General features: G+C 46.9%; 3 protein-coding genes across 5 annotated transcripts; 2 read left to right on the forward strand and 1 right to left on the reverse strand.

Moving 5' to 3' along the window:
• Positions 1 to 2,725: 2,725 nt before the first annotated feature.
• Positions 2,726 to 6,522, reverse strand: kng1 (kininogen 1; the record flags this gene model as incomplete). The annotated part of the gene is made up of 7 exons (XM_079740077.1): positions 2,726 to 3,016; positions 3,797 to 3,907; positions 4,241 to 4,410; positions 5,196 to 5,271; positions 5,499 to 5,561; positions 5,940 to 6,083; positions 6,454 to 6,522. The coding sequence occupies 7 exons, from the start codon at positions 6,520 to 6,522 to the stop codon at positions 2,726 to 2,728; spliced, it is 924 nt and encodes a 307-aa protein (XP_079596203.1).
• A 1,523-nt stretch (positions 6,523 to 8,045) lies between these two features.
• On the forward strand, positions 8,046 to 11,891 carry lamp3 (lysosomal associated membrane protein 3). Of its 3 annotated transcripts, none has more exons than XM_079739521.1 (7): positions 8,046 to 8,181; positions 9,129 to 9,221; positions 9,478 to 9,560; positions 10,020 to 10,145; positions 10,540 to 10,612; positions 10,777 to 10,947; positions 11,289 to 11,891. In XM_079739521.1, the coding sequence occupies exons 1-7, from the start codon at positions 8,124 to 8,126 to the stop codon at positions 11,426 to 11,428; spliced, it is 744 nt and encodes a 247-aa protein (XP_079595647.1). In that variant the 5' UTR covers positions 8,046 to 8,123; the 3' UTR covers positions 11,429 to 11,891. The 3 variants fall into 3 exon arrangements, with proteins under 3 accessions (XP_079595647.1, XP_079595648.1, XP_079595649.1); XM_079739522.1 differs by having other exon boundaries at positions 11,317 to 11,891; XM_079739523.1 differs by having other exon boundaries at positions 8,052 to 8,181; positions 9,133 to 9,221.
• Positions 11,892 to 13,952: 2,061 nt separating this feature from the next.
• mccc1 (methylcrotonyl-CoA carboxylase subunit) lies at positions 13,953 to 23,046 on the forward strand. The gene is made up of 19 exons (XM_079739090.1): positions 13,953 to 14,044; positions 14,570 to 14,613; positions 14,934 to 15,073; positions 15,182 to 15,277; positions 15,790 to 15,911; positions 16,024 to 16,171; positions 16,343 to 16,464; positions 16,593 to 16,704; positions 16,799 to 16,880; positions 16,997 to 17,124; positions 17,752 to 17,935; positions 18,465 to 18,574; positions 18,829 to 19,045; positions 19,702 to 19,788; positions 20,374 to 20,423; positions 20,634 to 20,771; positions 21,304 to 21,411; positions 21,499 to 21,570; positions 21,881 to 23,046. The coding sequence occupies exons 1-19, from the start codon at positions 13,989 to 13,991 to the stop codon at positions 22,010 to 22,012; spliced, it is 2,148 nt and encodes a 715-aa protein (XP_079595216.1). The 5' UTR covers positions 13,953 to 13,988; the 3' UTR covers positions 22,013 to 23,046.
• Positions 23,047 to 23,230: the final 184 nt, after the last annotated feature.

The raw sequence follows: 23,230 nt of genomic DNA on the forward strand, positions 1-23,230 counted from the left end.
ACAACCAATACCTGCTGCGTCTTCTCACCAATGACAGCCTAGCCTTTATCAAGGCCCTGTAGGGTGGCCTAGAGGCGTGTCACAGCATCACAGACTCAGTCGCTTATCAGCGTTTGGCTTGAAAAGGTTTCGGTGTCTATTAGAGACATACTGGCGGTGGTTTTACTCCAACATCCAATGCACTAATCACTTTAACTGCTGTTAACCAGAACCTTTGTCGAAATGCATCTCGCCAGTTTGAGACATTGAATCGCATCTTTAAAAAGACAAGCATGACATGAGAGATAGAATAACGCAAATTCTGAACACATTTTTTTGCCATTCATTTCTGCAGTTTCTGTCTCTCCTGATCCTCTCCAGCAATATCTGGAATCTGAATTTCAGGAAAAGACGGTCCTTGGATGTAGTATGTGAAGCTCTATATGAACGCAGAGGGGAGTGAAGAGAGACTGCTGTACCGGAAGAACACGCAATGGAAAGGTTGAGTGTCAATTTGACTCTAAAATCCATGTTATGACTGCTGTGTCTGTTTGTGTGTGTGTGTGTGTGTGTGTGTGTGTTTGGGGGGGGGGGGGGGGGGGGGGATTGCTTTTCGTATGGTAGAGATGGAGCCACTGGGCAATACCCCTCCCCTTAACTCTGGCACTGTTCCATTCTAGTGTTCCCTGTACACTAGCACCTTAAGTCAGTTTGATCCACTCACTTGGGCTGGTTTGAGATTCATTCTCCTGATTGTGTCCTACCTTTGGTTTTCTGAAGGATCTAAGAGGATGCAGTGATATAAAGAGCATGCTTACTCTCTGTATTGACAGTTCCAGTCTACCCACTGTTTCCATAGTTTGCCAAAATGGGATTACTATTACTATGATTAGTGTTTGCCTTTGTCCGTAGCTTGCCTTTCCATGTGTGTTTGTTTATGTGTGTGTGTGTCTGATTGTGAGTATGTGGTGTGTTCATGTGTGTGTGTGTGTGTGTGTGTGTGTGTGTGTGTGTGTGTGCATTTTTTTGTATGCGTGTATGTGGTTTGTTTGTGTGTGATTGCGTGTGTGTGTGAACCTATGTGCAGGTTGCAGATCATACCTGGACTGGCTCCAGATTGTTAACTTTGTACGACACAAGGACCCTGTCTCTCTTGCTGACACTCTTTAGTCCGTGCAAGAGTATAAGTAAAAATTAATGTACGGTTTGTTTAACACTTTAGAGGGTGGGAAAGGAGCTTGCCCTTTCATGTACCAGTTGTGGGATGTTATTCTTGAGAAACCACGACTACCACTTGTATTGAACAATGTTTCTCATGTTGTTTGAGAGCAATGCCATTTGTAAAGTATCTTGTATGCTAGCACTGAAATGTAAACCAACATGTATTTGAGGATAATGAATGTCGCTGATGACTTTCGTATCCCTAATGACAACATTTTGATTGAACAAGTCACCAGGACCAAAGCTTGAACCGTTGAAGCCGAACGTCGGGGATCAGGGTACGAAGAGACGCCGGGACTTTCATGGTCTCCACATCTCTCCATGGTTTAGTCCTGTTGAACCGCTGGGAGACCGGCCCATACTTAACCCCGCCCTGGAGGTTCTGGACATGCTCCTATAAAACCCTTGCCAATTGGCCCAGTCTCCTGGCTCGCCCCATCATTCACACAACGGGCCAATCAAAGGCAGGCATGGTCAAGAATGATGTGAGCTCTAGTGTGAGTGAACACATGCACTGATATTAACATGCTGTGTATTGGTTTTGAAGGAAATCATGTTTTTAAACTTAATTGCCAGTTAAAAAAAATGTAACCCCATTTCTTTGCATTTTTAAGTAACTAAATTAGACCTTTCTGACTTGAATTATAGATAATCATAACTTCAATGTTTTGCCACATTAATGTTCTTAAATTATACCTTTAAGTTTTTTCTCATCCAGTCAAGCAAATCCAGCTTTTTATTAGTTTGAGGAATTCCTGATTCTGTGTCGTCTGTTTAGCAGCAGAAGGAGTGTATCCTGTGTGACGCCTGAAGGTCTCTAACCGGTGTAAACTTTGCCAGGTCAACACCGAACACGACACGTGATAACCTGAATGTTAGCCAATATAAACGTTGCTGTTCCCCTTCCTTTTGGCTGCTCTAGTTACCGAGTAAAGCGTTGCACCCTGACTGACGGACCAATCGACTCACCGTCCGAGTGTTTTGTGAAGATAGACAAATAAACGGTCAGTTATACATTTACCATGCTGATGTTTGCACTAAGTCTGCCCTGCACTGCAAACACCCCTCATCGTACTTTGTTACATCCCTTCGTTTTTTGTTGAATCCCGCAGTGTGTAATCTGCAGGAAGCATATCGATCCCAGGTTCGTTCTATTGATCCCAGGTTCGTTAAATGCAGTATGCCTTTTTATTTCAGTAGCATCGCATTTATAGCCTTTCACCGGTAACATCAGTTTAATGATCACAGAGAAGAACGCGGACAGTGTGGCCAGTGCTGTTGTTTTATCCCTACTCTGGTTTAATTACATCGAAATGTAACATTCTGAGTCCCACAATCGGAGTTCTTGCTATCCAGAGGTTGTGTTGACGGAAGGAAATAGGGAGAACTATATCTTAAGACAAATGAATAATAAAAAAAAACCTTTAGGGCGACCCATCAAAAGTTGTGCGGCCCCCCTTACACATGGCAAAGAAATACTTAGAGAACGCAGACCCCCCCCCCCCCCCCCCCCCCAAGCAACGCTCTATCCCAATAGGTCCAGGTCAGTGAGGGCTGCGTCGGGGCCAGCCGACTCCGGGGGCGCCGGGAGGCTGAACTTCTTCCAGGGCTTGGAGGGGCAGTGGAAGGGGTCGTCCAGGCTCACCTCCTCCTCAGAGGAGTCCTCCTTGCCCGGGGGGGCCGCCGCGTTGGTGAGCGTGGCCGAGGGGAGGGCGGAGGGGTCCAGGGAGATTAAGGGGATCTCTGTCTTGGGAACCAAGACATTGTTCCTGAGAGGGGACCAGCCGGGGGGGCGACGCCGGTTGAAATTGCTGACCTGGGGGGAATGAGAGCAAGGGACTGGTAAAGGGACGATCAAATGGAAAGGTTCCTTTTTCTTTTTTTAAATACATTATTGTTCCCGTCTGGGCCATGTGAACAATAGATGCGTGGTAGCTTTGCCCACTGTATGTCCTTTTAAAGTCGTGAACGTCGTCCGGCTGCATGCCCAGCCATGGAGGAAGCCATGTTTCCCAGTAGGGTTGAAGGTCGTTGGTTTTGGGTGATAGAGAGTCCTCAGCCCTTTGATCAGTGTGTTTCACTGTTACTTACATTTCTGTGAGTATAAATAATCAATCAACCTAACATTTCTTTATAATCTGAACATACTAGATACACCTAAATGTAAATGTATGTAAATCCATTAAAACATTCATGAGAAGTGTTTTACTCAAGTAAAGATGATCCCTAACACCCTTGAGGTTCACTCAGGTTTCTCGTTTGGTTGGCGTTTCAACAATTATTACAGAATACAATTTCAATTATTTTATATTTTTCTAAATGTTTTTCTTCTTACACAATTGATGACATGATATAAATTGTGGAAAACGTATCTCACCCCCGATTCCATCGCGCCTTTATCACATTCCAGGTTAGCTTGTGGAACCTCATGTCTCCATTCTGCTATGTCCACTATAGAGTTACAGTTAGCCAGCTCCTACACACACACACACACAAACACACACACACGCACAGGCACACGCACACATGGTGTTACATGAGGCAATTGCATGGATTCAGAGGCAGTGGGTTAAGGGTGTTTTACGTGCGTACCTACCACATCGTTTGAATCATGGACGCAGCCTGGATGAAGTTCGGGGTTATCGACCTTAGAGCAGTTGCTCTTTCTCATGTCGAAGTACAGACGGTACCTTAAGCCAGCCACCACCTGTATGGTAACACACGTTAGATGCAGCAAACATCAAACCTCTGATGACCCAGATTCTCAACGTCTTTCCTCGCCCTCAGTGTCCGTGTTGTTATCATGAACATCTCTCATCTTTCTCCTCCCTCTCTATCTCTTGCATCAGCCCCATTCTCTTTCTTTCTAAATCAGTTAGACAAATATTTAGCCAATTCTCTCTCTCTCCCCCTCCCTCTCTCTCTCTCTCTCTCTCCCTCCCTCTCCCCCCCTTTCTCTCTGTCTCTCTCCCTCTCTCTCTCTCTCTCTCTCTCTCTCTCTCTCCCCCCCCCACCCCCCTCTCTCTCTCTCTCTCTCTACCTGTCTTGTGGCGTATCCGACGGAGTTCAGCATGAACAGGTAGGTGTGGTTGCTGTTGGGGTTGTACTTGGAGATGGAGACAGCCAGGGGAACCTTGAGTTCTTCGGACTCCAGGTCCAGCACCATGGGGCAGCCCATACAGATCATACGGTCCTTCTTCACCGGGCCCTCTGTCGGGGGGAGGGGGCACTCAGTTTATTAACAAACTGTTTCACTAAACTGATTCAACCGTAGAATAGATTAAACACATTTTGAAGTATATAAAAAGATGCGTCCATATTTCTATTAGTCTTGCCACACTTTATGTTTGCTATTGTCTATAAATCTTACTTTGTTTCCTGAACGGTTGTATTTATTGTGTACTCGCATTGTATCTCTTTTCTTGCACCAACATATCCGAAAGTACTGGTAAGTGCAAATTGACCTGGCGAAATAACATTCTGATCCTTTGATTTGTGAACAGCAATGGATAGCGACATGACACTTCACTGTCCATGTGCCTAGGGGTTGGATAATGTCTAGCCTTCAGCCTTCGAGTGTAGATAAGCTTATAAACTAATATTGTTTCTATGGAAAATTTCCCAATCGGCCCCCCTGATAGCTCGCCCATCGGTGTACCTTTTCATTCAATGAATCAGTGTTTTCTTAATGGACGCCTACAGACTGAGTCAACACATTTCTCTCTAGACACACAAAAGCACAAACCACACTGAATCTGACCTAAAGTGTGGTCCAAAAAGAAAATAGGCGTGTGTGTGTGTGTGTGTGTGTGTGTGTGTGTGTGTGTGTGTGTGTGTGTGTGTGTGTGTGTGTGTGTGTGTGTGTGTGTGTGTGTGTGTGTGTGTGTGTGTGTGTGTGTGTTGTGTGTGTGTGTCTATGTGAGGTTGCCTGGGGTGAATTAGGTTTTCTGAGTTGCACGGATTGGTTTCTGGGATTAGATCCACAGCAGACCTACCTAGATCACACTCCACCACCTGTGTGCTGGTGACGCCCTCGCTCACATAGACCGTGGCGTTGCACATGATTGGCTCCTGTTGGTGGTTCACAGACACAGACAGCTTATATAACATATATACTTTTATTATCATTATATCAGATTTTCGATGTTTAAGGCAGATGAATAAAAAGATGGATGGATTCATCTTTTAGCAAGATAAGTATATGACGCATTAATATCACGATTATATATGTTTTTTGCCATTACCTTTAAATCATCAGCCAAGTAGCCACAGTCAGTCCAAGGCACAGTGCCTCCTACTGGACAGTCACTCTTCCTGCTGCTGAACTTAATTGAGAACAAAACCCCAGAGTCGTTCTTTGCCTACAGAGGGTACAGGGGAGGGGGGGCGTTGAGACAGCCAGCAATGCATACGTGCAAACACACACACACACACACACACACACACACACACACACACACACACACACACACACACACACACACACACACACACAAAGACACATACACACACACACACACACACACACACACACACACACACACACAAACACCACGCACACTCAATAACCCATAGTAAGGGAATTTCATGAATCTGTACACCATTCTCTAATCTCTTGATTTATATTTATCTTTTGGCTCAATCCCATTGTCTCTCTTTCCAAATCGGTTTTACTAATATTTGATCACTTTCTCTAATCTCTCTCTCTCTCTCTCTCTCTCTCTCTCGCTCCCCCTCACCTTGCTGGCCGACAGCATCTGGTAGAGGGCCACCATGTTGCCGTTGTAGAGCTTCTCGTTGAAGGAGGTGACGGCCGCCTTGCCCACCATGCTGACCAGCGGGTCGTCACAGAACACCAGCTCCTCAGGCTCCGCCGCCAGGTACTGGGGGTAGGGGCCACAACATGACTCCCACAAACCACCTCCACCCCCACTCCAAAAGGTAGCATGATGATAACAATAATTATAATATTATTAATAATAGCAATTAGAATAAAAATAGGTGTGTACAGATACTCTGGGAATACCTAATAACAACCTTTATTTCTATCACATTTTTTTTAAATCAAAGTAAAAAAATGAGTCAACAAAGAATAAAACTGAGACACAGCTACTGCGAAACACGTAAATGTGTTGCATTGTAAAGAAAGAACAATAAAATAACATCAAAATGTTTTCCACCAAAAAACTTGTTTTAAGAGGAAACTAAAACAGAAATCCTCCTCAACGTGTGCCTGTCTCCGGCCGTCCTCACCTGCCCCAGCACCCCGCCGTGAAGACACAGCAGTCCCAGCACACACAGCCCCGCGGCTGCTCTGTTCATGGTCGGTCTGGTCGGTCCGCTGCCGCTGAAGGGACTGGGGGGGGGGGGGGGGAGGTCAGGGAAGGTGGAGGCGCATCGTGCTTAGAGTTTTGCATCCGTTATTTTTCGGCGTAACGGGCGAATAATCATCAAATTCATTAGAGTCGCATTGATTGACTGTGCTACAATCTCACGTCAATTTAACTTTCTGAGTGTGTCAGGATTCTAATAATAACATTATCCTAAAAATAGCTAAAAGAATATATCTTAAGTCACAAGTTACACATCACAAGCATCTGTTGAGTGGATCTTGATAAATGCTAACATTTAGGGTGCAGTGTGTGGAGAGAGTTTCTTACATGTTCCACACAGGAGAGAGTTGTCCCTGTCCGGATGATAAGTCTGATAAACTGGTGCAGGCGGGGTGATCCTCTCCTAGTGCGACAGCAGAGCCAGACTCTGTCCCTTTAATCATTGGTGAGGATCCCCATGACTCAATGATGACACACTGCTTAGGCAAATACACACAGGGGACAAGGGGGCAGGAGTGGATGGACACGTAGACACACACACAGACACACACACACACACACACACACACACACACACACACACACACACACACACACACACACACACACACACACACACACACACAAATGGGTGACAAATGGATGAGAAAGAGTGAAAGGTTGTTCTGTCTTTTCTTTCCTCTATTCATTTTCCAAATGGAAACAAACATATGAGATTATAATGTCAATGTCCTTCTTTCAATCACCTATTATGAGCATTACCAAATCATAAGATATACATGCATCACAAAACCTCTGCTCTTCCAACACATGCAAACACCCACCCAAATTCACACACAAACACACACACATACACGCGCACAGAAACACACACACAAGCACACACATGCACACCAACACACACAAACACACGAACACGCACACACGCATACACACACACACACACACATACACACATGCACACAAACACACAGAAAAACATTACATTTCTACCAATTGTCATTGAACATTTAGATTAGGTTACACTACAATATTTTTCCAATCAATCCATATTCTTAGGTATGCATCTATGGTAGGCAGGTTTTAGATAACAAGTCAGGTCAAACTAGGTGGAGTTAACCAAGTCTCCGTGTAAGGCCTATAACAGCGCATAGCAGTGAACTGAATACCGCCCCTAACTAACCACACAGTGGATTGAAGAAGACACGTTCAAATCAAACATCCAGACAGTTGCATACAATCGCCTTTTCAATGACTCGGGGGTAGAGTTACGTTATCTCTTGTGTGAACACGTAGTTTATAGCCTAATGAAGAAAGTTCAACCTGCTTGTACTTATGTTTCTTTAACCTAACACACTCTTTAAGCAGGGAACCTGTGGCTCCTGCTAACCTGTGAAAAGGGACTTCCTCTCGAGTCATCTTCTTGGTTTCAGCAGCGTGAGGGCTGGTAAATGACGTGGTACCTTTTGCCCTAGCAGCTCAATTCCCCTTCAGTCGCCCAATATGCTCATCTCTTCCTCTCATCGCCTCTTATCTCCTCTCATCTCCTTACTCTTCTCTTCTCTTCAGGTTTCACTGCTGCTTTTTTTTATGGAGATGCTTCCTTTCTGTAAAGGACTTTTCCTTCTCGTATCCTCTATCCCTCTGGGTGAGTATGGATCAATCCTCAATGAGTGTTGACAAATTTAAATGAACATCAAAACCAAATGTTGTAGATATTTTACAATATTGCAAATGGAATAGATATATGTTTTAGCTCTTAAATTAGTCAATTCATGACTTTACTTTCATTCTGTAAACTGCTCTTTAGTGGCACAACGTCCTGGTCTATACAGTGAATAGAGTGTCATCTATTTATTGAGGAGTGCATGTTTGTGTGAAATTGTATTGCATGGAGGAGGGAGGGGACTTTGAGAACACAATAAATATATTAAATATAATATATTTCTTGCTAGATAATGAGATGCAATAGAGGAACAAACAATGAATGAACGCGATACCAATGGGAGATTATATTTCACCGCCCCCCCCCTGCTCGTTAAGAAGGACATCTTACTGTATAACGACCCAAAGGAAGATCTCCACATTCCACGTGACAGCAGGCACAGTAGGAGGGTCTGTGTAGCATGCTTCAACAGTACCGGACGTGACACATCTCGCTGTACTGTTTCGGTTTGGTGGTGGATGTGCTGTGGCTTGGTCTATTGCTGTGGTTGTGTTTCCTGTTGTGACTCACACGCTTCGTCAAGAGGATAATAAGAACAAAGAGTATTGTGCTCACCTTGTGAACCTCCTGATTCCCGTGGCGACTCTGCACTCCTTCCAGTACCAGTGACTCCAGTGTTGACCGTATGCTCTCCCTGTTCCTAGCTTCACTTTGGATAAAATCACGTGCTCAATGATTCAATAAACATGTAGCAATTTGATAACATGTGATGGTTCTATTCACCCATAAGGTCCCACAGTCCCACAGGTTCATTAAGTCCATCGAGGACGGTATGATGATACGTCCGTTGACGATATCATAATCTGCTTGTCATTGTTTCAAATGCTCAGCTCAACAGCTCTTTCTCTCTCCCTCCTCCTCTTCCTCAGTCAGTCCCACTCTGCTGGTGGACCAGGACACCAATGGACACGCGGCCCGCTACCAGCCTGCCCTGCAGCCATCCCAGTCGGTACCGGACACGGGTACCTCCCATTGGTTTACTCGTTGACCGAACATCTCTTAGACCTGAAAAGACAACACGTACATTTTCAGCAAACGTATAAAAACACAAAGATGCAAAGACAACCATTGTGTTCCAAAGGAAGAAAACAAGTTCTCAAAGTATGCACGCGTGTGTGTGTGTGTGTGTGTGTGTGTGTGTGTGTGTGTGTGTGTGTGTGTGTGTGTGTGTGTGTGTGTGTGTGTGTGTGTGTGTGTGTGTGTGTGTGTGTGTTCTAGGAACCTACCTCTTGGAAAGCACAAGCGGTAAACGCTGTTTAAAAGCCAAGATGGGCCTGGGTTACACTGTGATCATCAAGAAGGTATGAGACTCATTTAAGCTCAAGTAAACAACACTTTTACATATTTTTATTGATTTAATATTGGAATCTATGGGAAATGGTAATACTTTTAAAACTAGTTTAGATTCTGATTTTTTTGTTGTTCCACCACCTTAATATATTTACAAATGATGTGTCTACCACTCAATTGGCTGGAACATTGATGCAATTAAGATATCTGAATCCTAACCCTAACCCTAATTATAATTAGAATATTTATTCTGCATTATTAGTCCCATGACACCCAAGATAAACTTTTTTCAATAGAGACCTGACCAACAAAGCAGACTGAATAAAACGAGCTGCAACACTGACCCAAGTCATCTTTTGGCTCAATATAGCTCTTCTTATTATCTCATGGTACAGCTCCTATAATTGTATCCATAATTATATGTGGTTGCATTATAGTCTTGATGCCCTGCCTGTCTCCTGTGTGATTAGAAGAGCTGGTACTACAACGTGGACCCCTCCATGTTGTTGGTTTCTGGGCACTGTGGCACCAATGCAGTGACCCTCTCACTCACACTTCCTAACAACTCTGCCAGCCTCCAGCTGACCTACTCCCTGGTACGAAACACACCCTGACTGTCCCCCCCCCTATGCGCACTGAAGGTATGATACTAGGGTGGAGGATATCAGAGTTCACGATGACCTAAAGGGAGCGATTGTTCTGCTGCACCCTCACGTAGCACTGCTTTAGTGAAACGTGTATTTGAATTGTTCAACATTTGAAAATGTCTCTAGGCTTGGCAATTCTCTAGTCGGAGCCAAGAGAGTGCAGTAGAGTGCTGCTGTCAGAGCAGGGTTGTGTCTTAATGTTGTGATGGCCACTCAATATAGGTTCCCCTAAATTGAAATCATGTGTGGTGTCCCCTGGTTTTGACAGGGTTCCGTTATGTCACAGGTTTGCTTGAGTGATGAGACGGGGGGACATGTCTTAATCATGGGTTTCTGCCTCCAGGTGAACAGTGTCTCTTTTGTATCCAAGCTGTCAGCGCACATCTCCCCTCAGCCAGCCTGCAATGGATGTAGCAGTAAGATCAGAGGGAAACGTGTGTGTGTGTGTGTGTGTGTGTGTGTGTGTGTGTGTGTGTGTGTGTGTGGTGTGTGTGCTTGCATGCGTGTGTGTGTCTAACATGTTTGTGCAGGTTCAATGAAATATGGCAACACTATATGAACTTCTAACTCTCCCCTCCAGGTAAGACGTACCCCGGGGAGCTGAGCAACAGCAGCCTGTTCAGGGCTCCCACCGGGCAGAGCTACCAGTGCTCCTCTCAGAGCGTGCTCGTGATGACGGAGGAGCTGCAGGTCAGGCTGGTCCCCCTCCAGATCCAGGCCTTCAAGGTCCCTGACGGCGGGTACGGCCAAGGTGGGTGCGCTCAGGGTCAGCTGGCCTCTCAGTGGTGGTCAGGCTGAACGACCACATCGACGACACAACGCTCCCCTAGTTGTTGGATTGTGCAGCACCACAATGTCCCCTAAATATTCAGAGATGTCCCGATGCCACTTTTTTCTCCTCCGAATCCGCAGCGTCGGCTATCTGTCGATACCGATATCAGTCGGACACTTTGTTTTACCCTTGAACAAATAATAATAATAAAATACATGGAAGCGCTTTGCTCAAGTCTAATGTTATTTTTAACGGCATCTTCGCACGCTGCCTCCTCCGTCCCTGCGCCCGTCCCCCCGCCCTGCGCCCCCGTGGACCAGAGGTTATGTGCCCGGCGGACTACAACAGTGCCGTGGTTCGCACAATCCTCTGGGCCACCGCCTTCGGCCTGCTGCTGATCGCCGTGCTGACCTACCTCCTCGTCAAGGACCGAAGTGGGACCGGCTACCAGCAGCTCTAACGCCTGCTGTGTGTGAACAGACACACACGCACGCACACATACACACACACATACGCACACACACACACACACACACGCACAAACATACGCACACACACACACACACACACACACGCGCGCACACACATTTATACACACACATGTTCACACATACACACACATACACTCACACACTCGCACACACACACACACACGCACAAACATACGCACACACACACACACGCGCACACACACATGTACACACATACACACACACACACACATACGCACACACGCACGAAGCACGACGAAGTATGACCATTAAATTACTGATATAATATATAGTACGTTATATAATATTTATAATATGGTACTGGGAGGGCTTCCATAGGATTGACAAAGATTCCGAGAGCTTCAGGGCTTGATAATTTAAGTGTATCCTGCTTCTGTGTATCTAAAATTACATTAAAGATAAATAAATGTATATATATTTTTTTGATTTTTTATTGATCTGTACACAGATTACTTCTATGGTCAAGTCATGTCGAGATTTTCAAATAGCACACAATTTATAAAATAAGAAGTTATTACTTATATGAAAACCTATGGGATAGGATAAAAACATTACATATAAGCAGTTATTTCAATAAAAAGGGAAAGAGATAACAGCTGAAAACCCTACTGAACCGCCTAGTAGGCATTGGGTCAACTTGTATTTTGGTCTCACACCACTTTACCAGATATTTACTTCCATCATTCATAACTTTTGTAACTTAAAAGTGAAAATGACCGAAGAAATTGTCAGAGTAAGACAAGTAGAACAAATTAAACTCAAAATGTGACGAGTTTAACGTTCCAAAGTTAATATATCTAGCCATAAACCTATCCATGCAAAATTGACAAAAATTCAAAAGTGATCTGAAATGTCAACAACTAGAGTTCACTTTGGGATAACATCAAGGCCTTTACCCGGTCAAGGGTATGACCCTAACTATGGGCAGGCCCCACAGGGAGCTGTATGAGTTCAAAGGTCGATGACATGTCAGTAAACTGGTGTTTTATCAAATACGATTGTGAAAATAGCCAGTGACAAGGATTGAGTCATACACAACAGAGTTTCTAGACACAAGGTCACCAAATTCGGATATAAAGCCTTTTTAAGCCTTGTGGGGCTGTACAATTATAACTAGACAGAGATATGCAGATCTGATTACCAAAGCTAGGAACCAAGAACCAAGTACAGTACTGATTTGGATATGATACATTTCTCAAGACAAGCGCCACCACCCTTCTTGCTAGACCTGGTGGGAAAATGAAGATGATTATTTTATTGTGAATATGTCGGTCCTTGAAACAAAAAAGGTTAAGAACCCCTGATCTGTAGAGTTTTGACGTTCACGAACGAACCGAATCTATTAAACGGCTCTTTAACATGAACGATGGGAACCGAGTCGCAGTGGTGAGCCGTTCATTTTCTTTTTCATTCTCCTACTCCACTGAGACGGAGAGCATGCAGAGTACACTCGGGATGGAATGTTGATATGCAAATTTCACATGTCAGTCGGAAGCGGGAACACGCGTTTGTTTCTTTGTTTGTTTCACGTGAGTGCGTCCAAAGAAAGCGCAGCAGCATCTCTTTCTAAAAATATTGTTTACGAAGATTTGCACTAATGTTACAAAGGACAGTCCAGGAGTCCTCTGCAGGGTTATACTTGAAAGAAACTTGTTTGTAAAAGTTTTTCTATTTTAATGTATTTTTTGTTAATTATATTTTTGCAGGGAAGTTCGTTGTTCATTGCCTGCTTAGTTTTTATTGTGCTACAATTAAAAAGGTGATACATGATGAGCAAGTGAAAAGAGCTTTATTTACACTTCGACACATTGTATACAAAGATCCAAAATAGTGATCTCAGTGTCAAAGCAGAGGGATATAGCACCACCTTGTGGAATGTTTACAATGAATGCAGTTCAGACATTAAAATCTAGTCCACGCATGTTCAATAAAATTATAATCAATATTTAAAATATATCAAACTCAGATATCCGATGTCTAAGTCTGAATAATTCAGATGAAAATCGTACCCTATCATTCCTCCCAGTGATTATTTCCTAGATAAATAGGGTTAACACTAGGTTAGCTTCTTAAAAATAAATGAATGAGCCAGTCTTTTGAACGGCTCTTTGAAAAGCACGGCTCCTCAAGATCCGGCTCCCTTCAAAGAGCCATAAAGCCCATCTCTACTGATCTGGCAGACGCAGGCCAATGCTGCCTCTGTCTGTCGGGCTGCTGCAGGCTGAAGATATCCGGCTCTCCCATTGGTCCATCACAGTACGGATACCAGTAAGGGCCAGAAAACACCAAGCATTTCTTTAAAACACAATCATGTGGTCGAGTACATCACCCTGATGTTTGCTTTACCACACACATGCACATGATAGTAGGCCCGGTTGCACCTTTGCTCGTGTTTCCCATGTTAACATTAATAGACTATTTCTAAGTGTTGTTTATAAAGGTACTGGATGCGCGTGCCCGACACGCCGCTCGCTCCCGTCTGTCCGCTGCTAGCTGCAGCTCGTAAACATGGCTGCACTCATTCTCAAGTTCCCTAACCTGCTGGGTTTGAGAGTATTCCCACAGTAAGTTGGCCAAAGTCTATAGCGTGTGCCATGCATTGGTGTCTGCATGTTGCTGTTCAGACCACAGCATGCTATCCGCGTAATGAACATGGAGGAGCTAACGTGAGCTAACTCGGCTAAAGACGTCCTGGAAGGCAGCTGACCCATAATAATGTGTGTGTGTGTGTGTGTGTGTGTGTGTGTGTGTGTGTGTTTAGATATTTACCTTATTTACCCAAATCATTGATCTGTATTGTGACACTTTCTCTTGATGGGCATGATGCCAAGGCACTGGAAGAAGTTTAAACGAACGACCTCTTCGGCCACCTGAGATATGGGCAAGGTTAAATGTTATGATCCTGTCTTATTGAAGACTAAGGGGACAGCATGTCGGATTCCTCCACAGCACCGAGGAGATAACTCAGTGCGTCACGCTTGTGTCAAAAACAAACACTCATGCCTCGACTCTCTCGTTGCCCTGAATTGTCATTGATGAACGTTATGAACTGCGATCTGTCTCCCCCTTCTCCTGCCCTCTCTTCTCAGAAACCTGTCATGGACCAGGGGTGGTGTGAGGTTTGTTTCAGGAGGTGAGTGTCTCTGGGGGTTGAGCTCTGTCCGTGTTAATAATCAAATGACCTTGCATTCATGTAAAACACTGATTTACCGTTGGGCTTATTTTTGTGGATCTCTGATACGAAGAAAAGTGAATAAAACAAATCCGTCTCTAATACCTAGGGTTGTATTCTGAATGTGTGTGTTATTCACTGATACTCATGTATAGCATTCATTTTTTTTTTACATTATTTTTCTTTACTTAAAATCTTTCTTTGTGAAAATCAGCAAAGAATTCAAATCTGATGAAGCATCAGCAACATTTGTTTGTGAATTCCTAATCTGCCCTCTGAAGGGGTGGGGAGGATAGAGAAGGTTCTGATCGCCAACCGGGGAGAGATAGCCTGCCGTGTGATGCGGACAGCCAAGAGGATGGGCGTGCGCTCTGTGGCCGTGTACAGCGAGGCAGACAAGCACTCCATGCACGTCGCCATGGTGAGGTCTTCCATGGTTAAACTTCTTGTCCCCATCGGCTACGGTTTTGACATTCTGGGGCGTTGTGAATAAAACAGAGCTGATCTCTGGAGTGTTTTGTGTTTGCAGGCTGACGAGGCGTACCACATCGGGCCCGCGGCCTCACAGCAGAGCTACCTGAGTATGGAGAAGGTTCTGGAGGTGGCCAAGAAGTCAGGGGCACACGTGAGTTGTTCTGCACACATTGGCCGAGGGAATTGGATTGGGGAGAGAGACTTAATGGGGTGATCTCAATTTTTTTTTTACTTTTCCCTTTCCCCTTTTCACTGTTATAGGATGCATGTTACATGTTTTACGCCTGCTAAGCTTCAAAAATCTAAGTCCGAGCCAGGGCGAGTATTCACTGCCACCGAGAATGCCCCTCAATAATTGCGTTAAACGGTTCGTGAAGTGGGCGGTGCTGAAGTGCAGAAGTCCTGCCTCCCGGCTATCTGCAATGTTTACTAATTCTTAGGGGTGTGAATTTGCCAAATGTGTTCAACCAATCACAACAGAGTGGGCGTGCTGCTGACCAATCACGGCAGACTGGGCTACTTGGGAGGGGGGCCTTAATGCGACATGATACAAAACTGAACGTATTTGAAAGATGCTGAAAAGGCAATATTAACCCTTAAAAAGTATGTTATGGGATATTTAAGTGTGTGTGTGTGTGTGTGTGTGTGTGTGTGTGTGTGTAGGCTGTCCACCCCGGTTATGGCTTCCTGTCGGAGAACACAGAGTTTGCGGAAGCATGCAAACAGGAAGGCATCATCTTCATTGGACCTCCTTCCTCTGCCATCAGAGACATGGGGATCAAGAGGTCACACACATTAAGTCTTACATTTAAAATATCTGAGGAAAAATGATGCAAATATATACAAGCCATATCATTTGTACAGCAGGTTTACATTATCTTTACCTTCACTTTAAAGTACGTCAAAATACATAATGGCCGCAGCTGGGGTGCCAATCATCGGAGGGTACCATGGGGAGGACCAATCAGATGAGAGACTTCAAGCCGAGGCGGTCCAGATTGGCTACCCTGTAATGATCAAGGCGGTCCGTGGAGGAGGAGGCAAGGTACGTCCTCCACGTCTACCTGTCTTCATGAGCAACATCTCGTGGCTGGGCTGACCAAGTCTTTTGACGGTCATCCATCAGTTTGGAACATGATGATTGTGTGTCTGTGTCTGTTGTGTGTGTGTGTGTGTGTGTGTGTGTGTCTGTGTCTGTTGTGTGTTGTGTCTGTAGGGGATGCGTATCGCTCGTACGGACGCAGACTTCCTGGAGCAGTTGGAGTCAGCGAGAAGAGAGGCCAGGAAGTCCTTCAACGACGACGTCATGCTGGTGGAGAAGTTTGTGGAGGACCCCAGGTCAGGAAACACACGCACTGTCAACAAACCGCCACGCTTTCACACAAAGATGATGTATTTTTGCATGTGTCTTTCCACATCCAAAATTGCGTGTATTTCCACCTCCTCGGCCCTCTGCCGCCCCCTAGACATGTGGAGGTGCAAGTGTTCGGCGACCAGCACGGGAACGTGGTGTACCTGTTTGAGAGGGACTGCAGCGTCCAGAGGAGACACCAGAAGATCATCGAGGAGGCCCCAGGGGTGAGGAACACTAGCCTGTGTCTGGACGGAACATAATTGTGTAAGCAGCAGCAGTTGTTCTTACGTGTGTGTGTGTGTGTGTGTGTGTGTGTAGCCTGGTATCAGCGCTGAGGTTCGGAGAAAACTGGGAGAAGCAGCAGTTAAAGCCGCCAAGGCTGTCAACTACGTAGGAGCAGGTAGACTCGCACTCGCAACCCTCTCACACATGAACGGAGGCACAAACGACTGTAGGTCATGCATGTCTCCCCAGGAGTCTGACTGTGTGTGTGTGTGTGTGTGTGTGTTCTCCCAGGTACGGTGGAGTTCATCATGGACGCCCAGCATAACTTCTACTTCATGGAGATGAACACCAGACTGCAGGTGGAGCACCCGGTCTCAGAGATGATCACCGGGACGGACCTGGTGGAGTGGCAGCTGAGGGTGAGGGAGACGCACAGGGGGGGAGGGGGGAGGAGACAGGGAGGGAGGGGGAGGAAGACAGGGAGGGGGGGGGGGGGACGCACAGGGGGGGAGGGGGAGGGAGACAGGGAGGGAGGGGGGGAGGGAGGGGGAGGGAGACAGGGAGGGAGGGGGGGGAAAAACGCACAGGGGGGGGAGAGGGAGGGAGGGGGGGAGGGGGGGGAGGGAGGGAGGGAGGGAGACAGGGAGGGAAGGGGGGAGGGAGACCGGGAGCGGGGGGGGAGGGAGGGAGGGAGACAGGGAGGGAAGGGGGGAGGGAGACAGGGGGGGAGGGAGGGGGAGGGAGACGCACAGGGAGGGAGGGAGGGGGAGGGAGGGAGGGAGGGAGGGAGACAGGGAGGGGGAGGGAGACAGGGAGGGAAGGGGGGAGGGAGACAGGGAGGGAGGGGGGGAGGGAGACAGGGAGGGAGGGGGAGGGAGACGCTCAGGGAGGGAGGGGGAGGGAGGGAGGGGGGGGAGGGAGACAGGGAGGGAGGGTGAGAGAGGGAGAGGGAGAGAGAGAGAGGGGGAGATACACTTGCACAAGGGTGTGTGTGTGTGTGTGTGTGTGTGTGTGTGTGTTCTGACTCCTCTCCTCTTGGCCACCAGGTGGCAGCGGGGGAGCGCCTGCCTCTCCTCCAGGATGACATCATCCTCAGCGGCCACTCCTTCGAGGCCCGCATCTACGCAGAGGACCCCAACAACGACTTCATGCCGGGGGCGGGGCCTCTGCTGCACCTCTCCACCCCCCCGGAGGAGGCGGAGACTCGCATCGAGACGGGCGTCAGGGAAGGTAGGCGGAGCAGACGAAGGAACGCTCAGGCACGGCGGGGGACGACGTGTAGAAACATACAATGAATGGTCTCCTGAGGAACCGGCATGTCTCCGGCACTCTCTGATAAATGCCCCCCAGAAATAAGAGGTTTGGGGATTGGATTGTGGTTTGTTTTCCTTTACATGATTGACTTATTGGGTTAACCCAGATTCACACGAAACTGCCGCGTCAGTATAGCATGACGCCTCCCATCCAATCAGACTTCATTATTAAAGTCTAGGATTAGAAGCGGCTAGACCTCATTGGATTAGTTTGTGTCTTTAGGGTTCATTAACGTCTGCACTCTTCTGATGTCCTATAGTTTAACCTGAAGTCAACAGAGGCCAGAGTGTCAGCTTGTGCTTCTCACACCCGCCTCTGGTTCTCTTGGCCCTTTACCCTGCGCTGAGGGAGGCAGAATTAACGAGTGTGTGTGTGTGTGTGTGTGTGTGTGTGTGTGTGTGTGTGTGTGTGTGTGTGTGTGTGTGTGTGTGTGTGTGTGTTCCAGGAGACGAGGTGTCAGCCCACTATGATCCGATGATAGCCAAGCTGGTGGTGTGGGGCCGAGATCGATCGTCCGCACTGAAGAAGTTGCGATACTGCCTACGACAGTACAATGTAACGCACACATCACATTGTACTGCCTGCGACAGTACAATGTAACGCACACAGCCACACCGTCACTGCATGAAGTGGTCTCTTTTTCAAAAGATCAGCTATTTTCTGTCCTTCAATTGCTTGCATCTCTCTGTGCCCACCTCCTCTCTGTCTCGGTCCCTCTCCCATTGACTATCTCTCTCTGTCTCTGTCTCTCTCTCTCTCCCCTCCCCTCTCTCTCTCTCCCCCCCCCCCCCCCCCCCCCCCCCTCTCAGATCGTGGGTCTCCACACCAACATCGACTTCCTGCTGAGCCTGTCGGCCCACCCGGAGTTCGAGGCGGGCAACGTGACGACCAGCTTCATCCCGCAGCACTACGGCCAGCTCTTCCCCGCTGCCGCCCCCCCGACCGGGGCGACGCTCTGCCAGGCCGCCCTGGGCCTGCTGCTCCGGGAGAGGCGCCTCACGCAGGAGTTCACACGGAGCTCCGCCGGTGAGCTCAGGGGGTCTGGGCCCTGCACGGTCCCTGGGTCATACTGGTGACCTGTGACCTTTGACCTGGAGGGCTGTGAGGGGAGAACAATTAGGATTGGTTTTAAAACCAAGGGAATACACACGCAGGATATGCTAGTCTCAGTGTGCGTGTGTGTATCTGTGTGTGTGTGTGTGTGTGTGTGTGTGTGTGTGTGTGTATCGCTGTGTGTGTCGCTGTGTGTGTGTGTGTGTGTCGCTGTGTTTGTGTGTGTGTGTGTGTGTGTGTGTGTGTGTGTGTCGCTGTGGGTGTGTGTATCGCTGTGTGTGTGTGTGTGTTGTTGTGTGTGTGTGTGTCGCTCTGTGTGTGGTTGTGTGTCGCTGTGTGTGTGGTTGTGTCCAGCCAAGTGACGCTCAAGGAAAGCTCAGCTCAATGGTATCGAGGAGGTTTGGCTGAAGGAGGGTCTACATTGTAACTGCAGAAGGGACGTTTCCTGTAAGGATATTTCAGAGCGAGACTTTCCATGCTGATGGATTATAATCTGAGCACTTTTAGAGGATGTACATTTATGCTATTCTTCCTTCAGCCGTATTGGAATAGGTCTGTTCCTGGCCAGACTCGACACGCTCCAGCATACAGGTCTAACTGTGGTCTTCCTCTGGGTTCTCTCGGTGCAGACCCCTGCTCTCCCTTCGGCTCGAGCAGTGGCCGGAGGATCAACATTCTGTACAACAGGAACATGACTCTACAAGTGGGAGACAAAAGTAGGTACCAACCAGTCCTCTGCTGCCCTCTAGTGGTGGTGAGGGAGCCGGCTCGGAAAGGACACTTCAATATTGAGCTTTGCATGGCCTTAAGAGTGAGAGCTGTTGAATAAAAAGTGTTCTAAATAGTCAATTTAAGCAGCATATAAACACCATTACTAGAAACACTTCCAGGGGTTTTAACTCAGTTAGGAGGCAAAAACACAATGACAGCGTCTGAGGTATCATTGTTTACATCGTGGCGTTGCAGAAGCTTGAGGCTAATGAAGTGAGAGAATCCTCTAGAGAGCGTGATGCTGTAATGAGACGGTTGAGGTTGGAAAGAGCCGGGCAAATATTGAACTCCAGAGAGAGCGGCCTCATTTAATATAAGGCTTTAATATTTAATGCCGGGCCTGGCTGATGAATGGACGATGTTTAGTAATGAATTATGATTATCCATTAATATTAATGTCCCCGTGTCGCAGTGAGCCTAAAAATAACTCCTCTGCAGTAACGCCGTCCCTCTGCCCTCCTGTGACTCTGGCGTTTGTGTGACCTGTACTTCGGCCACTCACTGTTTCCAACGGTTGTTTGTTGTTGCAGAGGTGGACGTCGTGGTCACCTACAACAAAGAGGGGAGCTACACCATGCAGGTAAAGCTTCGGAAGCAAAATTGTGAAACATTAGACTCTATTGTGAAAGATCTCCTACCAGGCACAGCTTAAGTCCGCTTTACTGCATTACTTCATTTGAAGAGCGAATCAGGACGATCACACATGGAATTGGAAATGTTTACAAAATAAACCAATACAAATAAAAAATGGCCGACAAATAGAGACGCTCCTTTTCGTGTCTGCCCTCAGATTGGTGAAGAGGTGTACCATGTGACCGGGGAGGTGGAGTCAGAGGGCGGAGCTTCCTTCCTCCACTGCTCGGTGAACGGGGTGGAGTCGCGTCCCAAACTGGTCATGGTGGACAACACCGTCCACCTGTTCTCCATGGTGGGTCCCATCCCCCCGACCCCGTCCTCTGCTGACCCGTACTCTAGAGACGCTGCAGTGGGGATCTTTTTAGTGGGGGGACTGTATGAAAAAGGAATCCCGCATACACGCGCACACACACGCGCCCCCAAACATTCAGAAGAATTTTGAGGATTGTTATTTGCCAAACGTGGAAACTGCAGCGAATCTCAATTGTAAAAAAATCAACATGTTCAGTGATAATGCTTCTTTCTCATTAGCCCACCTATTAAAACAATAGGCCTACCTACAGCTCTAGACTCTCAGACGCATTATGGAGCCGATCCTAACATCGCCACGCTACCGCCTTTTTACTGACGGACTAGGCCTGCAGTCACCACAAACTGAGCAGACGGCCATAGTGGAAACAAAACGGGCCAAAAAAAAATCAATATAAAAAAATCGATATATCATTTTTTGTAACATGCTGAAAGACGTGGGCGGAAGGCGCCCCGCCCGCCCACTGCACCACTGGCTGTGTCCTCATTCTGCCCCCCCCCTGGCGCTGCTCTAGGAGGGGAGTGCGGCCGTGTCGGTCCCCGTACCGAAGCACCTGGCGGCGGTCAGCGGCTCCGGGGCCCAGGGCGGGGCCGTGGCCCCCATGACCGGAACCATAGAGAAGGTGAGGGCCACTACTGCCCCGTCGCACCATCCTATTGGTCGAACTCTCCTTACAAGCTCTCTTTCGTGTGTGTGTGTGTGTGTCCAGGTGATGGTGAAGGTGGGAGACCAGGTGTCTGCCGGGGACCCCCTCATGGTGATGAACGCTATGAAGATGGAGGTGAGGACCTCTCTCTCTCTCGCTCGCTTGCTCTCTCTCTCTCTCTCTCTCTGTCTCTCTGTCTCTCTCTCTCTCTCTCTCTCTCTCTCTCTCTCTCTCTCTCTCTCTCTCTCTCTCTCTCTCTGTGGAGATCGTTTAAAATAGTTTATTGGTCAATAACAGTGAGACTAACAACCTTGATAGAAACACTTTAACAAGAGAAAAAAATCGACAACACAACCGGACACCGGACGTCCATCCTGTCTACACACGGTGTGTCTACACACGGTGTGCCCTCACCCTCACACACTCCCTGGTTGTGTCTCCGCAGCACACCATCCGGGCCCCCAAGGCGGGCATCATCAAGAAGGTGTTCTTCAAGGAGGGCTCCCAGGCCAGCCGCCACGCCCCATTGGTGGAAATGGAGGAGGAGGAGGAGGAGAAAGAGGCCGCCAGCCAGTGAAGAGGCCCCAACACACACTCTGGCACACAGGCCCATGGTTTGTGCGTCGACGCGCGGTGCGACTGAGGATGGAGGCGGATGGACGTAGAATAGATGATGTAGAACGACAACCTGAGTAATGGGCCTGTTGTAGGGCTGATCCACATCTCTGATGTACACTTCAAACCTCTGAGAAAGACTGCCTTTGCATTTTGCTAATTGTGAGTGTGTCGATCCAAGAACTGACATTTTTTTCCTCACATTGTGTCTTTATAATCTAGTTTGTTTTTGGTTGCAGGATCACTTTGTTTTCCTAGACCCAGTAACTGACTGTACCTTTTTGCTACCCTTACTGTTGCCACTCATCTTTATAGTTATAGTTCATGTGTGTGTGTGATCAATTAAGCTGAACTCAGCTTCTCTGATATTTTTGGGTTGTCTTGTAATAAAAGCATAAAGAGCTCTTACCCATTTCATTGAAATGGCGATGCAGAAAATGGCATACATAAAATATGGGACTTAGAGTATACTTTGCAGGCATATTTAATATTACTAAGTGAGAGCCTAGACTCCTGCTGTAATATATTTCCCATTCTGATCCACTGTGGCCTTGCGTCATTATGGCAAATTGCCCTGTGGCATTACATAACTCTTATGATTGGAAAATGGTTATTTGAAATATGGGAGTGTGTTCTCGCTGTCGTTTGTAGAAAACACGCTGAATGACAAACTCCAAAGCCTTGTCAAGTTTTTCCCTAAGGCTCACCCTTTGGAGGTACTGAATTGAGTTGATGAATGTCATTGTATGACAGAATTCTCTTATGCTTTGGAGTGTTGAATATTAGTGTTTTGGTTGCACAATGTCAATGTCGCGAGGTCATTCTACCATTAATACTGTGCAATCTATCAAGATGAGTGGGTTAGAATGAAGATTGTTAGACTAGTGTTGTGTGATAACTAACCAGTGTCTTCTGAAATCATTGCACACATGTATTCATCTTTGTTTTGGGATTGTTTATAGTAAATGTATTGTTTAATTATGAATAAATCATTTGGAAGTAGCATTTTATTATTTTTCTTCCATTTCAGTAGAATAGCCTGTCTTCTCTAATTGTCTCAGATTAACATTTTATGAGGCCTCATTGTGAAAGGCTCAGTGTCTATTTGCATTTAAAAGGTGACATATTACACCACCAGGTGTGAGTGATTAGCAGTGTTGGGAAAGTTCACTTTCTTCGT

The sequence above is a fragment of the Pollachius pollachius genome (assembly GCF_949987615.1).
Source record: "Pollachius pollachius genome assembly, chromosome: 7".
Lineage (NCBI taxonomy): Eukaryota > Metazoa > Chordata > Actinopteri > Gadiformes > Gadidae > Pollachius > Pollachius pollachius.